Source organism: Bombina bombina, chromosome 4 (genome assembly GCF_027579735.1).
Source record: "Bombina bombina isolate aBomBom1 chromosome 4, aBomBom1.pri, whole genome shotgun sequence".
In the NCBI taxonomy this organism is placed as follows: domain Eukaryota; kingdom Metazoa; phylum Chordata; class Amphibia; order Anura; family Bombinatoridae; genus Bombina; species Bombina bombina.
In genome coordinates, this window is record NC_069502.1 from 198911017 (window position 1) to 198927929 (window position 16913).

General features: G+C 41.4%; 1 protein-coding gene across 2 annotated transcripts in view; it reads left to right on the forward strand.

Annotated features, from left to right (window-relative positions):
• The window catches only part of UGGT1 (UDP-glucose glycoprotein glucosyltransferase 1), a 259452-nt gene extending 245937 nt beyond the window's left edge, over positions 1-13515 (forward strand). For both annotated transcript variants that reach the window (XM_053709747.1, XM_053709748.1), the window contains one exon: positions 12227-13515. In XM_053709747.1, coding sequence (XP_053565722.1) covers positions 12227-12252 — 26 coding nt within the window. In that variant the 3' untranslated portion in view covers positions 12253-13515. The remainder of the gene's footprint in view (positions 1-12226) is intronic.
• Positions 13516-16913: the final 3398 nt, after the last annotated feature.

The following is a 16913-nucleotide window of genomic DNA, read 5'->3' on the forward strand; positions in this document are numbered from 1 at the left end:
AGGGTACGGGTAACGGCTAGGTGGCCTGCTAAGGGGATGTCGTGGCCTATTTTGAGGATTTCTTGACGGTATTTGTGGGGCACTACCAGCTGTCGCCTACGCTGTCCCCTTTTCTCTGTCCAGCGGTATAGTTTCCCTTTTTCCCATAAGAATGTTTCGTTATCTGCCCCGCCCCCTCCGGTCTCTGCTCGTTCCCGGTACTTTTGTAAGGTCGGGTCAGTCTTAGACTCTGCCTCGAAGGCATCTGGGGTGTCCCAGGGTATGGGGCCTAACCTGTCAGGCAAGGTCGGGGTAGGTCTTACCTGTGTCTCCCGCACTGGTGAGAGCTCTCGCTCCGTCCGGGCTTGGGCCCGTGTAGTCACTGGGTCCGCCTCGTTGTTGCATACTGGAGCATAGGCAGAAGTCATGGGGCCCAAATCGTTGCCCAGTAGTACTTCGGCAGGTAAATTATCCATTAGGCCCACGTTCACAGCCCCCTTTCCCGCTCCCCAATCAAGATGCACTTTAGCTGTTGGAATTTTGTACACATCCCCCCCCGCCACTCTAACGGCCACAGTCTGTCCGGATCGCTTGTGCTCTGGCACCAAATGACTCTGTACCAGCGTGATAGTAGCCCCTGTGTCTCGCAATCCCTCGGTAGATCGCCCCTCGAGCCATACCCTCTGCCGATGGTGCTGGCGGTTATCTGAGGCAGCATATACAGGGTCTGCCTCGTGAAGCGGCCCCACATATCCCTCCATAGGGGCCTCTTGGTTAACACAGAGGGCCCGGGCCGGACGATAGGACCCAGAGGGGTAATTGTAATTCCTGGGTGTCTGGTGCGTATTAAGGGGGCAGCTAGCCATGAAATGCCCTGGTTGCTTGCATCGGTGGCAAGTCGGTCTGGGACGCTCAGAGCTGTTATTGGGTGGTCCTGAGTGTCGGACGGGCCCTGTGGGCACCGGGGCTCGGAATTCAGCACGAGGGGGTGCACGGTAAACCTCTCTGGGTTCGACCCGTGCTGGAGCTCGGTAGTTCATGGGTTCGTGAAGACGGGAGTCATAATGTTCATCGGCCAATTTGGCTGCTTCTTCTAAGGTAGAAGGCCGCCTGTCTCGCAGCCATTCCTTCCCTTGCTGTTCCATGCCATTATAAAAATGTTCTAAGAGAAACAATTGTAAAATTTCCTCCCCAGTCACCGCTTTACTTCCGCTCAGCCAGTGATTTGCCGCTCTCCGCATTCGGTGCGCCCATTCCATATGGGTATCGTTAGGCTTCTTTTCCGTGCCCCGAAACTGTCGGCGATACGTGTCCGGAGTTACAGCGTACCGTCGCAACAGTGTCTCCTTAACTAGCTCATACTGTGTCACTTCCTCAGCACCCAGAGTACGAAAGGCTTCCAGGGCTCGCCCGGATAGTTTCCCAGACAATATCGTGGGCCACTCTCTGTTGGGAATCTGGTGCAGGGCACATTGCCTTTCGAAGTCCGCCAAATATTCATCAATCCCTGTCTCGCTCTCTAGGAAGGGTCGAAATGCCGCATAGGGTATCTTGGGCCTCCCAGCATTTTCGACAGGGATGATTACCTGCGGGGCTTCAGCATTGCGGTGTGCGTTCGCTAGGTTGAGTTCGTGGGCTCGAGTCTCTCGTATATCCTCGTCCGCCTCCGCCATCAACTGCTGTACCAATTCCATGGAGGGGTTCGGCCCGTATAATGAGAGCCTTTCCCGAACAATCCTGGTTTTTTCGTCACTAATCGTGGTCGGTGTTTCCGCCATTGTGAAGCTCTGATCCAGTTCGGTCAATTCTGCGATCAGCTCTCTCCTCGGCCGGTTGCTGGCGTACCCCCCTCTGCTTTCAAGTAAATCCTTTAGGGTTGTACGCTTCAATTTTTCGTAAGCGCTCTCCATCCGTTCTGTACCTCTCCTAGGAAATCCAGGAAAATCCCGCCGCTGCCGCCAAATGTTACGGTTACCCTTAGTCTCGCTGAGAGATGGACCGCTTAGTAGCCTGGATCCCTATTGCTAAAGAGGGGAGAAGCTGCTTTCCATAGTATTCTATATGAGTCTCGCAAATATAGAATAATCTCCCTTAGCTGCAGTACAGCTAGGATACCCTTCTGCCCACAAAAACGAGTCAACGCTGCGATTGAGGGTCAAACAAGAACTCAGGACTGGGATGCCCAGCCTGCTTTTTATTAAGGTTACATGCACACAGGGCACTCCCAGGGGGAGAGGGGGGGAAGCACAAAATCCCCCATCACACATTTAGATAGAGAGCACTGTCCTTTGACAGGCCACAATAGGATTACAGTACTTAAGATAACAAGTTTACAAGTTCATCTTATCAATTAGCAGTCTGGCTCCAGAGGTGATTAGACAATAGTTTCTAAAAGCTGAAAAAAAAGAGTTAACTCTTTATGAAATGAAACTTGTTACAGTTTTCTTGGAGCCCTTCTTAGGCGCTGGCTTGCTGGTTCAGGCATTGCTGCTGGGAAATAAGCTCTTCACAACAAAATAACTAATGCTTCTGTAACAGATATTAAGATGTTATCTTGGAAGGTTTTGTTTCTGGTGGCTATTTCTTAGGCTCAAAGAATTTCGGAGCTTTCAGCCTTACAGTATGAATCACCTTTTCTTATTTTTAACTCTAATAAGGTAGTTCTGCGTACTGCCATGGGTTTTCTTCGCAAGGTTGTTTCTGATAAGAATATTTATCAAGAGATTGTTGTTCCTTCTTTGTGTCCTAATCCTTCTTTTCATAAGGAGCGTTTGTTGCACAACCTGGATGTGGTTCATGCATTGAAATATTATTTGCAGGCGACTAAGGATTTTCGCCAGTCTTCTTCTTTATTTGTTGTCTTTTCTGGGATGCGTAAGGGTAAGAAAGCTACGGCTACTTTTCTTTCTTGTTGGTTGAGGAGTGTTATTCGCTTGGCATATGAGACTGCTGTTCAGCAGCCTCCTGAGAGAATCACAGCTCATTCCACTAGGGCTGTTTTCATCTTCTTGGGCTTTCAAAAATGGAGCTTCTGTAGATCAGCTTTGTAAGGCTTTGCAAGGTTGGTCATCTTTGCATACTTTTTCAAAATTTTACAAATTTGATACTTTTGCTTCAGCGGAGGCTTCTTTTGGGAGAAAGGTTCTTCAAGCAGTGGTGCCTTCTGTTTAGGTTAACCGTCTTGTCCCTCCCTTATCATCCGTGTCCTCTAGCTTGGGTATTGTTTCCCAACAGTAATTAAGATGATCCATGGACTCACTGTGTCATTAGAAAGAAAACATAATTTATTCTTACCTTATAAATGTATTTATTTCTTGACACAGTGAGTCCACAGCCCGCCCTATTTTTCAGACAGTTTGCTTTTCTATAAACTTCAGGCACCTCTGCACCTTAGATTACTTCCTTTCTCCTTTCCCTTTGGTCGAATGACAGGGGATTGTGGGTAGGGGGAGTGGTATTTAACCTTTTGCTGTTGTGCTCTTTGCCTCCTCCTGCTGGTCAGGAGTGATATTCTCACCAGTAATTAAGATGATCCGTGGACTCACCGTGTCAATAAATAAATATATTTATCAGGTAAGAATAAATTATGTTTTTTGGCGTGTTTTCTCTCTAGTGCAGGGGTGTTCCTACATGGTACTCCATTTGACCGGGTGTGGCCTGTTTAACTTCCTCTCTCTTGACCGGCGGTTGTAGGAAACTAAGCGGTTTCTCTGTGGTCCTGGTCATAGGAGGTGGTGAGTGCCCGGTCATTGGGATGCCATTTAATTTCTATCTAGTCCGCAATAAAGGCAGACTAGATACTCCCTCTTTAATTAAACCAAATAACTGTGTCTATTGTGAGGAGGTGCCGGTTGATCCGCCTGCTCAAATGTGTTCCACATGCTTTAATAAAATTGCAATATCTAAAAAAGTTCTCCGTCCCGCAATTGCACATGCAGCTCCCCAGGGCACTACTAATCTCCTGCAAGAGGGGCCCTTTGGCCGCCAGATTTTGCTGATCAGTTACAAACGGCGGTTTCTGCTGCCTTCAATGCCTTACCACGCACTGCTAAGCACAAGCGAAAGGTGAAACATAACTATCCGTCCCAGGGTTCATCTACTCTGCAGAATGTCTTTAACAGATTATACGCTGATAAAGACGACTCCGACTCTTCGGAGGACGTTTTTTCTGGGTCGGAATCGGTGACTTCTAGATCTCCGTTAAGAATGAATGGGAGAAACTTTGTTCGTCCTTTTCCCCCTCTACTTATTTTAAAAAGCTATTCCCCATTCCGGACTCACAGCTTGAGCTGTGGGGGGCCGTTCCTAAGGTGGATAGTGCTATCTCTACGCTCGCTAAGCGAACAACTATCCTGCTTGAAGATAGCTCTTCATTCAAGGAGCCCATGGATAAAAATTTGGTGTCCATATTGAGGACGATGTTCCAACTCACGGGGTTCGTTTTTCAACCGGCAGTGGCAGTCGCTGTGGTGGCTGGAGCGGCTACCTATTGGTGCAACGCTCTGTCTGCTATGGTCGAGGTGGAGACTCCCCTTGAGGAGATACAGGAGCGAATTAAGCCCTTAAGGGGAGCTCATTCGTTCATCTTCCAAGTCTAGATTACTTTCCCTCCCGTTTAAAGGTAAGATTCTTTTTGGTCCAGGCCTGGAATCTATCATATCCACGGTGACGGGTGGCAAGGGTGCTTTCCTTCCGCAGAATAAGCCTAAGAGGTCTACTTTTCGTCCCTTTCGTTCTGACAAGTCTCAACGCCAGCAGCCTGCTGTGAAAACAGAGCAGTCCAAGGGATCTTGGAAACCAGCTCACTCTTGGAACAAATCCAAGCAGAGTAAGAAGCCCGCCGAGACAAAATCGGCATGAAGGGGCGGCCCCCAATCCGTTTCTAGATCGAGTAGGGGGGAGACTATTTCTTTTTGCGGAGGCCTGGATAAAGAGATGTTCAGGACCCTTGGGTTCTGGAGCTCATAGACCAGGGTTACATACTAGGATAGGATTCAAGACCCATCCGCCCAGAGACAGATTCCTCCTGTCAAACCTATCATCAAATCCAGTAAAGAGACGCCTTCCTAGGATGCGTGAGGGATCTCTCCTCTCTCGGAGTAATTGTCCCAGTCCCTCTAGCAGAAAGAGGTCTGGGGTATTATTCAAACCTTTTTGTGGTTCTAAAGAAGGTGGGCACGTGACTTAAAGTGTCTAAACAAGTTTCTGTCAGTCCCATCATTCAAAATGGAGATGATCAGGTCGATTCTGCCTCTAGTTCAAGAGGGACATTTCATGACCACAATAGATTTGAAGGATGTGTACCTTCACGTTCCAATACACAGTGATCACTTCAGGTTCCTAAGATTCGCATTTCTGGACCAACACTTCCAGTTTGTGATTCTACCCTTCGGTCTGGTGACTGCCCCAAGAGTCTTTATGAAGGTTCTGGGAGCACTGCTCGCGGTTGCGAGAGCCAGGGGTATTTCAGTGGCTCCTTATCTGGGCGATATCCTGGTCCAAGCTCCATCCTGCAGTCTCGCAGAGGAACACTCGAGGGCTCTTCTCCTTCAATCCCATGGATGGAAGATAAACGAAGGAAAGAGTTCTCTGGTTCCCAGCAACAGGGTGGAATTTCTGGGTATGATAATAGATTCCTTATCCATGAAGATATCCTTGACAGATCAGAGACGTTGCAAGATTGCGTACAGCTGTCTTGCCCTTCAGACCTCCTCAAGGACATCTGTGGCCAGGTGTATGGAGGTGATTGGGTTCATGGTATCCAGCATAGATGTCATTCCATACGCCAGGATCCATCTCAGGCCTCTTCAGTTGTGCATGTTGAGACAATGGAACAACGATCACTCAGATCTTTCCCAACAGATATCTCTGGACATCCGAACAAGGGAATCCCTCTCTTGGTGGATCCGTCCAGGACAACTGTCCCAGGGGACATCCTTCCTGGGAGATTGTGACCACAGACGCAAGTCTATTAAGATGGGGTGCCAGAAAGGCACAGGGCAGGTGGACTCGAGAGGAGTCGAGTCTACCAATAAATATCCTGGAACTTCTGGCGATATTCAACTCTCTGAGGGTCGTCCCAGTCGGACAACATTACCTCGGTGGCTTACATAAACCATTAGGGGGGAACAAGAAGCTCCCTAGCCATGAGGGAAGTATCTCGGATTCTGGAATGGCTAGAGAACCACAATTGTTTGCTCTCAGCGATCCACATTCTGGGTGTAGACAACTGCGAAGCGGAATTTCTCAGCAGACAATCATTTCATCCAGGGGAATGGTCTCTCCATCCCGAGGTGTTCGCGGAGATCTGCAACAGATGGAGGATGCCGGAGATAGACCTCATGGTGTCCAGACTCAACTTCAAGCTACACAGATACGGGTCGCGGTCCAGGGATCCCCAGGCAGAGCTGATAGTGGTGCCCTGGGAGTTCAACCTACTTTACATTTTTCCTCTGTTGCCTCTTCTACCTCGTGTATTGGCCCGCATCAAGCAGGAGCAAGCTTCGGCTTTTCTGATTGCTCCGTCGTGGCTGCAAAGTACGTGGTTTGTGGATCTGGTGGTGATGTCATAATCTCCTCCATGGAGGTAACCCTGTCACAGAGATCTGCTGGTTCAGGGTCCATTTCTACACCAAAATCTCGATTCTCTGAGGCTGACTGCGTGGAGATTGAACGCCAAGTCTTAGCGAAGAGAGGATTTTCGGAGAGAGTGATTAATACTCTTATTCAGGCCAGGAAGCCGGTCACTCAGCGCATCCATCTTAAGGTGTGGAGGACCTACTTGGCCTGGTGTGAGGAACGTGGATATCCCTGGCACAAGGTTAGGGTATCCAGGATTCTGGCTTTTCTCCAGGATGGACTGGATAAGGGTCTTGTTGCCAGTTCCTTAAAGGGGCAGATTTCGGCTTTGTCTGTACTGTTACACAAGAAGCTAGCGGAGCTTCCTGATATTCAGTCCTTTGTTCAGGCTCTGTCTAGGATCAGACCTGTCTTTAGAAATTCTGCTCCTCCTTGGAGATTATATTTGATTCTCCGTTTGAGCCTATGCATGCGCTTGACATTAAACTTCTTTCCTGGAAAGTCCTATTCCTACTGGCTATTGCATCGGCTCGCAGAGTTTCGGAGTTAGCAGCCTTGCAATGTGAGCCTCCTTACCTGGTTTTTCACGCTGATAAGGCTGTTCTTCGCACTGGATTGGGATTTCTTCCCAAGGTAGTGTTGAATCGTAACATCAATCAGGAAATAGTAGTTCCTTCCTTGTGTCCTAACCCTTCTTCGTCAAAGGAAAGATTGCTTCATAATTTGGACGGGGTTTGGGCTGTGAAATTTTATCTTCAGGCCACGAAGGAATTCAGACAGTCTTCGTCTTTATTTGTTGTGTATTCAGGGAAGCGCAGGGGTCAGAGGGCCTCTTCCACTTCACTGTCTTTTTGTTTAAGGAGCATTATCCGTCTGGCCTATGAGACAGTGGGACATAAGCCGCCTCAGAGGATTACGGCTCACTCTACTATGGCTGTGGCCTCTTCTTAGGCCTTTAAGAACGAGGCTTCTATGGAGCAAATTTGTAAGGCGGCGACTTGGTCTTCTTTACATACTTTTACAAATTTGATGTTTTTGCTTCGGCGGAAGCAGCTTTTGGGAGAAAGGTTCTGCAGGCTGTTGTGCCCTCAGTTTAGGGTCCGCCTCCTTTTACCCTCCCGTGTTTTTCATTCAGTGTCCTCTAGAGCTTGGGTATTTGTTCACACAAGTAATGAAGCAGTGGACTCTCCTCCCATTAAGATGGAAAACATAAATTATGCTTACCTGATAATTTAATTTCCATTTGTGGGAGGAGAGTCCACTGCTCCTACCTGTTTCTCCGGTGGGCGGACCTAAATTTAATTTTATTCTTCTGGAACCTTTTATACCCTGATATTTCTCCTACTGTCCCTTGTTCCCTTGGCAGAATGACTGGGGGATGAGGAGAGTGGGGGAGGTATTTAAGCCTTTGGCTGGGGTGTCTTTGCCTCCTCCTGGTGGCCAGGTTCTGGATTCCCACATGTAATGAATGAAGCAGTGGACTCTCCTCCCACAGATGAAAATGAAATTATCAGGTAAGCATAATTTATGTTTTTTGGTGAGGTATCTTCAAACTGTAGAAGAACTTAATTCCATACAATATCTGATGGTTATGTTAAAGGGAGAGAAAAGTCAAAATGAATCTTTCATGATTTAAACCACTGGTTTTCAAACCTGTCCTCCGGCCTCCCTGACAGGCCACACTTTGTATCAGGGTGAATATGGTATTGTTCGCTAATTGGTGATTCAGGGTTTAAAAACATGCTTTTATTTGATGATGTCATCTATGATTAAAGGGACACTGAGCCCAAATGTTTTCTTCTGTGATTCAGATAGAGCATGCAATTTTAAGCAACTTTCTAATTTACTCCTATTATCAATTTTTCTTCGTTCTCTTGCTTTCTTTATTTGAAAAAGAAGACATCTAAGCTAAGGAACCAGCCAATTTGTGGTTCAAAACCATGGACAGCACTTGTTTATTGGTGCTGTCCAATCAGCAAGGACAACCCAGGTTGTTCACCAAAAATAGGCCGGCATCTAAACTTAAATTCTTGCTTTTCAAATACAGATAAGAGAATAAAGAAAATTTGACAATAGGAGTAAATTAGAAAGATGCTTAAAATGGCATGCTCTATCTGAATCATGAAAGAAAAAATTTGAGTACAGTGTCCCTTTAAGCACTGTTTGTAGTGAGTAAGATGCTTTGGATTGTTTTTCATGATGTGAAATAAAGACTGTGCTTTTAATAATATTTGGAGTGCGGTATCTTCTGTGCCTCAGAAGAAGCCTTACACCACTGGCAGCTGCTGATTAGTAGCTGCAGATCTTTACCTCTTGTCATTGGCTCACCTGATGTGTTCAGCTAGCTACCTGTAGCACATTGCTGTTCCTTTAACAAAGGATACCAAGAGAATTAACCAAATTTGGAAACAGACGTAAATAGGAAAGTTGTGTAAAATTGTTTGTTCTGTTTGAATCATGAAAACGTTTGGGTTTCATATCCCTTTAAACAAATGCTTTTGTTTGTTTATCTTTTTTTTTTGTCTTTTCTCTATTATTTCTAAAATTGTATACATTCCACCATTATTTACTCTCAGATGATATGTATTTGAATGCATAACCTTTTTGTATTACCTTCCACTCTCATTTTTTGTTAAAAGCACACTAATGTCAGAACGTTCATGGTTTACACAGATCATACAATTAAAGATAAAAGAAGCAGATTGGATTATTATTATTTTTTGTCCCATTTTTTTCCATTCTCCTGGTATTTTTTGTTTTAGAGTAAGCTACATATGAGTTTAAGATTGTGCATCTCTCTTTAGCAGTCTAAGCCTAGTTTCCATTGCTTTTGGAAACTGGTAGCAACATAAAACATCTCTAGATTATAACGGAGATACTTGTTACCACCAGTTTTCAGCAGCAATTGAAACTAGACCTATGGCAGCAATTTTTTTCACAATGTAAAAATATTACACACTGTTGCAAACAATGCAGCCACGGCGCACCTGAGCCTACATAAGGTTTTCTTAAAGGAATAGTCTAGTCAAAATTTAACTTTCATGATTGAAATAGAGCAGACAATTTTAAGAATCTTTCTCATTTACTCCTAGTATCAATTTGTATTGATTATCTTGGTATCTTTATTTAAAAAAGCAAGAATGTAAGCTCAGGAACAGGCCTTACTGATTGGTGTCTTAATGTAGCCACCCATCAGCAAGCGCTACCGGGGTGTGAACCAAAAATGGACTGGATCCTAAGCTTACATTTAAATAAAGTTACCAAGTAACGAAGAAAAATTGATAATTGGAGTAAATTAGAAAGTTGCTTAAAATTGCATGCTCTAGCCGAATCATGAAAGTTTAATTTTGACTAGACTATCCTAGACTATACCAAGAGACAGAAGCAAATTTGATAATAAAAGTGAATTGGAAAGTTTGATAAAATTGCTTGCTCTGAATCATGACTATTTTGACTCTACAAGAAAATTGTTCTTAATGATATGTACATCAAATTTCTTTCTCTCTATTAATACATGGAAACATGTTTATCCTATACTTTGGGTATAATTATTATTATTTATTTATTTAGAAAGTGCTAACAGATTCCCATGGGGTACAAGGATAAAAGTACAACGGAGAAACAATACAATAAGAGACAAAATTCTACAGACAAATACAGGGGGAATTGAGGGCCCTATTCCCGTGGGAACTCACAATCTAGATGGGTGGGAGGATGGGAAACAGGAGGTGGGGACTGCAAAGGTGAGAATGATATTAGTGAGGAGATAGATGAGGGCAACTGTTAGCTAAGTGAAGTTAATTTGTTAATGACACAAGAAGAAACAGATGCGCCACATGGCCCAATATTGTTTGATCCAAAACAAATTAATGAGTATATGAGGAATAGACTCACATTTAGGAGAGCACCTCAATCAGTGCTGTAGAGACAGTCTGGGATCTATTACAGTCACCCAGCAGACCAAACTCTCGCAAAGGTGTAATATCTGTATTCAAAACGATAAGAGAGTACCTCTCTTACCATTGGCTCTTTATCATCATTGTTCCTGCTATACTAGGCCATGTTGGCACCTGTGTCTCTCTTATCGTTTTGAATACAGATATTACACCTTTGCAGGAGTTTGGTCTGCTGGGTGACTGTAATAGATCCCAGACTGTCTCTACAGCACTGATTGATGTGCTGTCCTAAATGTGAGTCTATTCCTCATATACTCATTAATTTGTTTTGGATCAAACAATATTGGGCCATGTGGCGCATCTGTTTCTTCTTGTGTTTGTAGATTGCTGCTTCTGGATCCCGGCCTGGATCTTCACAGTTTGCTGCCTCATCCCAATATCAGAGACATCACAGCATAAAAATATATATATATTTATTTATATACTGCTGCTATTATTGCATAATTAACTCACCTATTGCATAATTAACTCACCTTATATTAATTTAACTTTTTTTGCCCTCTTTGGACCCTCTATATCATTTTATTAGGGCGCCCCCTCTTTGTTTGTTAATTTGTTAATGAGTCGGATGGTAAGCTTCCCTGAACAAAAAGGTCTTTAGGGAACGTTTAAAGGAGGAGAGGTTAGGGGAAAGTCTGACATCTCGAGGAAGTGCATTCCAGAGGGTTGGTGCCACACAAGAGAAGTCCTGTAGGCTAGCATGAGAGGAGGTGATCGTAGAGGACGCAAGAAGCAGGTCTTTGTTGGATCTTAGGGGCGTGCTGCAGTATATTTGTTGATGAGTAAGGACAGGTAGGGTGGGGCAGCATTGGTGAGGGCTTTGTAGGTCAGGGTGAGGATTTTGAATTTAATTCTGCTGTGAATGGGAAGCCAGTGAAGGGACTCACAGGGAGGTGCAGCAGAAACAGAGCGTTGAGAGAGGTGGATTAGTCTTGCAGATGCATTTAGGATGGATTGAAGGGGAGAGAGGGAGGCCAGATAGTAAGTTTTTACAGTAGTCAAGTCGGGAAATTACCAGGGAGTGTATTAGCTGTTTAATAGTTTCAGCACTCAGAAACTGACTCATTTTTGTGGGGAATGAAGGACACATTTGAGTCAAGTGTGACTCCGAGGGGTATAGTTACATATAATTTACAGCTACTTTACCATGCCATACTGCCATAACTTTTCTCAGTTAAAAAATTTTTTGTTAAAATATACTTGCTATAGGTTACAATTAAGGAGATGTGCCTTAGCATTTATGAGATTCAGAAATTAATTAAATGAACCTATAAGATTACAAAAAAAAAGAATGCAATGTGGCATACTTTAGAGAATACTTTGGATACTACCTTTTAACAATGTTAATGTTATTTTGGTAATGAGCGAATTTAGTTGAGCGAATATCATGCTATATTTTTCAAAACAGTGTACTGTTTTTAATATACTGAGGCAGCTTTATTATATTGAAAATAAAACCTATTTAATTTTAATAGTAATTAGCAGTTAGTTTACAAATGTGCCAAATTGCTTTTTTTTTACCTATAATCTTATAGGTTCCTTTTAATGTATTTTTTCTCATTTTAACATCGCGACTATACAGATCTAGCGGAATTGTATGTATATTTAATGAATAAAGAAAAATTATTCTATTGCATATGTAACTTGTTAAACCTGCACTGTTTTTAGTTTGCTAAATTGGGAAATAATGTTATTTTCTGTTTTAATTACAGTTCACAAGAAGCACGCAGAATTATGATCTTTGGACATCTTCAGGACACTGAATTATTAAGACTTTTTAATAAGAAGTCAAAATATGTTGGATTTTTAATTTTACAGAATGTCTGCAAAACTGCTGAATGGTGTGATGAGATGTGGTATTTTGGGTATTTATATTTTGGGGTATGATTGAGTTTTTAGGTGATACCATCCTATGGCCATATTTTCAGCGCTGATGAAGCTCATGCTATCAGGAACTGCATGGTGTCACCATAATATTCCAAGCCAAATAAATTATTACTTTAATAATGATATTAAAGGGACATTGTGCTCGAAATTTTTGTTATCTAAAAATGTAGATATTTTTTTTTGTGGGGTGGGGGCATGGAAATAATGTGAAGTAAAGACTGTTTATTGAAATTGAAACTAATACAGCTCTACCAGTTGTGCACTTCTTACTTATGCTCACTGGCTAATAGGTATTTCCTGCTAATTCTCATTGGCTGATAGGCACTGCTTGCTTATGATTACTGAGTACCTACCAGCCAATAAGCTTTAGTACTAAGTGCACAGCTGATACTGGCATATTAGTTGAAATGTAAACAGCTTTTACTTCATATTTTTGAGCACATTGTCATTCTAAATCAACCCAGAAAAGATGGCTTGCATGGGAAAAATAAACCACTTTAATTCATGTGATACAGGGTATCACTTTAGCCATATAGTTCTGGATCTTCAGTAGATCCCAAATACCTGTATGCTGATGCTTAGCCATATAATTCTGTGTTTGTGCTGCTTTTATATGAAAGAGGAAATATTTCTAAATCCTTTTTTTTTTTTTTTTTTTTTTTTTTAATTTGTAAATGCAGTAACCCCTCAATGTAGCATCCCCCTAACATCTGAACCATTTAATTACAAAAGTTGCCAATTACCTGTAAATAGTTTTATAAAAACAAAATCATTTCCATTACAAACAGATCTGTTATGATGGCAGGATTAGAAAGTGTTGCAATTTGAACACTGAGTATTAGGCACTATAATGTGCCACTGAAGGAATTTAGAATACTGAAGTTTTATTAGAAGTGTCATATTTGTAATGAGTTCAGGAGCACCAAATAATGTGTTCATTTTCTAATTATACCTTTAGTGTCTGCCTTGAGGTACTTGCACATCCCCGCGTTTAAAAAATAATTACTTAAAAGTGGTCTGATCTGAAAGTCTGTGTTCTTTGAATCGTATTTTTAAATAGTTTTTTTGTACATTTCTTTTCAAACATATTGATAAAAAGGGACTTTATCACCAATATGTATTTGTTTCCATACAGTGTTTGTGAATATCTGTAATCATGTTAATTGTATTCAAAAGCTACATTAGTGTTGTCCAACTTAACCCCTTCCGGCCCTTGGGACTTTTTATGCCGTCCTAACTGCACTGGGCTTTAACGCCCTTATGACTGCATAGAACGTCCTAGCCGTTTGTATTGAAGCCAAAGGCGCTTCCTGAAAGGAATTGCGTGCTGGAGGGGGTACCTAGCTTTATAGGCACTCCCCCCTGACATGATCCCATAATTGAAATCACATGATTTTAATTTTTACATACTATTTTATTTACATTTGAACTTTTTTCCGATGTAGAGAAATATGTCCAGGTGGGAAGGGGTAAAGAACTGGAAACTATTCATTTTTTCCCATCTCACACTAATCATCTGGATTTTCCCATTGACAGTACACAGTAGGCAGTTATCCAGTTACACGGTTCTTGTGATATTCTAGTTAAAGCATTATTTTTTCTATTGTTTAAATTAAAGAGCAGCAGATATATATATGTGTTTATTAAAAGCGGTTAAGGAACAACTAACATAAAGTGCATGATTATATGCGGAGTCCTGGGATGGCTGATCAGGACAACGTAGCACAAGAGTTTACACAGCACAGGAGCATCCAAGTTTTCAACAAACAAAGCTCTGTAATACATTTGGAAACATTCTCATATTGAGACATGAGTGAGCTTTAGTTAATCAGGGGTATTAAATGACAAAGGAGTTGGTGAAACTGGAGAGGGCTTTGAGTAAATTTTGCCCAATGATTTAATCGTTGTGACCCATTTATACATCCGACAACTTAAGTTGTTGCTACTATTCTGTACTTGTTCTTGTTATCTTTTGGAGGATGGTGTATGTATATGTCTGTGTTTTATATGCAGGCTTTTGTCACTTATATAAGAGGAAGTAATGCAGTTAAGCTTATTTAGACCTATACAATATTGTTTTGATTAAAGGGACAATAAACTACAAATCCCTTGTAAAATATTTGATTTCAAGAAAATCAACAATTTCCTACTGCGCGTATAAAGGAATAAAGATATTTAAATATGTAAAATATTTTTACATCAAAAGGCGGTTATTTAAAGCTGTTTATTTTGTTTTTGGGACTAACAGGTCCATTGATAGGAAAGTGACACCCCACAAACATATAAATAAAAAAGGGTTATTTTCAGCACAAGAAATATCTGTTTTTGTACAATAACAAAAATTAAATACCTTTTTTAGGTGCATCAAACAAAAAAATATACTTAAATGTCCCTTGTTTTGATTAAAACGACAATAAGCTCAACACCCCCATAAAATGTTTAAATAACATATGCAGTTTACATAATTAATTTGCACACTTTTCCTGATATTTGCCTATACATATCTAGCTTTTTTCTACTCTCCAGATTTTAATGGAATGTGTAGTGCATTCTTTAACGGAAATAGAACACCTTGTAATTAGGATTTATTAGTAATGTTCCAATAAATTAGCTATAGAGTGTGTGGAAGCTTTTCCAATAGATTAGCACTTTGCTCCAATTGCACACCACACCCACCACTTACCATATATGGAGGAGCCAATCCACACTTGTTACTGGACGAGCCAATATTATTTTATTAGTGAAAATTATTTTTAAGTATCTTATCTAATCTCCCCATGCTGAGGCCACTTAGGGACAGATATGTGGTAGGTTTAGGCTTGTGAAGTCTTGTCTGTGCACTTCTTATTCTCAGAAATGAAAGACGCACACATTTTGGATTTGAATTACAGGAAAGGAAGGCAAAATAAATAATGAAAATGTATGACTTTTTACTAAAATACATTTGTTTATAATACAATATCTGTGTTTAGTGTCCCTTTAAGTAAGATCAGTGCAGAAGATCAGGATCTTTTGTGCATCTATCTCTGACTACAGCAGGATGGCATCAAATAAACACACTCAAGGTTTTTTTCATCCCTGGAGTTTTCTGAAATAACAAAACCCTGCAAAATGTTGCTAACCATATGACAGTTGCACATGCTTATAAATGGTTTCTTTTATGTAGACCATTTGCAATATAGTTCTTAGCTGCAGATTCACAATGTGTGTATGATATGACTATAATGTCCCTTTAACACTATGATAAAATAATGTGGCTCCTTATTTTATAAGGATGAAGACCCCAGGGATAGATGTTTATAGATAACTTGAAGGTTCAGTATTATTTGAAATGGTTAAAGGGACATTAAACACCTCTTGCTTTTAAGTAAAGTTTGTGCTTTGTCCCACACTCCCTTGAGAGACCTAAAAGCAACATTTCTTAGCTAGGTTTTCAGAATGCTGCAAACTGCCTAAACCATCTATTTGATAAACAGCATTTGTAGGTTACATAATTTGATTCTCTCTAGGGAGTGAGGAGCAAGCACATATTTTTCACAAAAGCTGGAAGTGTCCTTTTAATGTACCTGTGGGACGTAAATCACCGTTAAGATCTATTGATCTTCGAAGGGACAGCTTATGCTTAATTTGAGTAATTAATGCATGCCCCATTTTCACACAGCTCACCTAGGCAGTTCATCAGAGATATCTAATTGTCTAGACCATTCTTTTTATGTCTTGAGTTTGCTAGCTAGCTGATTGCAAAGACAAAAGACTGGACACTAATGTATCCACATTGGGAGGTCTTACATAAAAGTATATTGATTTAAACTACTAAAGAAAAGCCAAATCTCAACTACTGTAGTAAGTCAATTGCCCCCAGCTGAAATTTCACATTTAAAAAATCTGATGTTTTCCTTGTGTGGATTGAAAGAGTTTATATGTATAGCACATGCACAAATTACATGAGGGGCAGAGGCAATTTCGTCTAATGGGTAGTTAGAGACTGGATTTTTGTTTTGTATTTGAAATGAATACATAAACCTTACCCTAAAGCCAGTTCAAAAAATGAACCCAAAATGTTCTAATGTGCCTAAATTATGCAAAGGTAACATATTTACAAAACATTCTTACATTAGTCACAAGACATTCTATCCATAATACCAGGTTTTGTCTGGTTTAGTATTGATACCCCAAGTGTTCTGCACATTTTGCTTACAGTGTGCAGTGTATTTTGTTTTGTAGTGCACAATCATTACTTAGGTGTAGCTATCCTCTAACCATACTTCCCTTTTGGTTCCTGAATAAGGGTGTTATTTATTACCTGTGAATAGTTTTTCAATCTAGAATCATATATGATATAAATTTGGAGATGTTGGAAGGAGGTAGTTGACATCTGTCTTATAGAGAATAGAGAAATTCAAAAGTGCACTTAAGTATTCTTCAAAACAGCCCATTTCTCCAACATTGGTGTGTCCGGTCCACGGCATCATCCTTACTTGTGGGATATTCTCCTCCCCAACAGGAAATGGC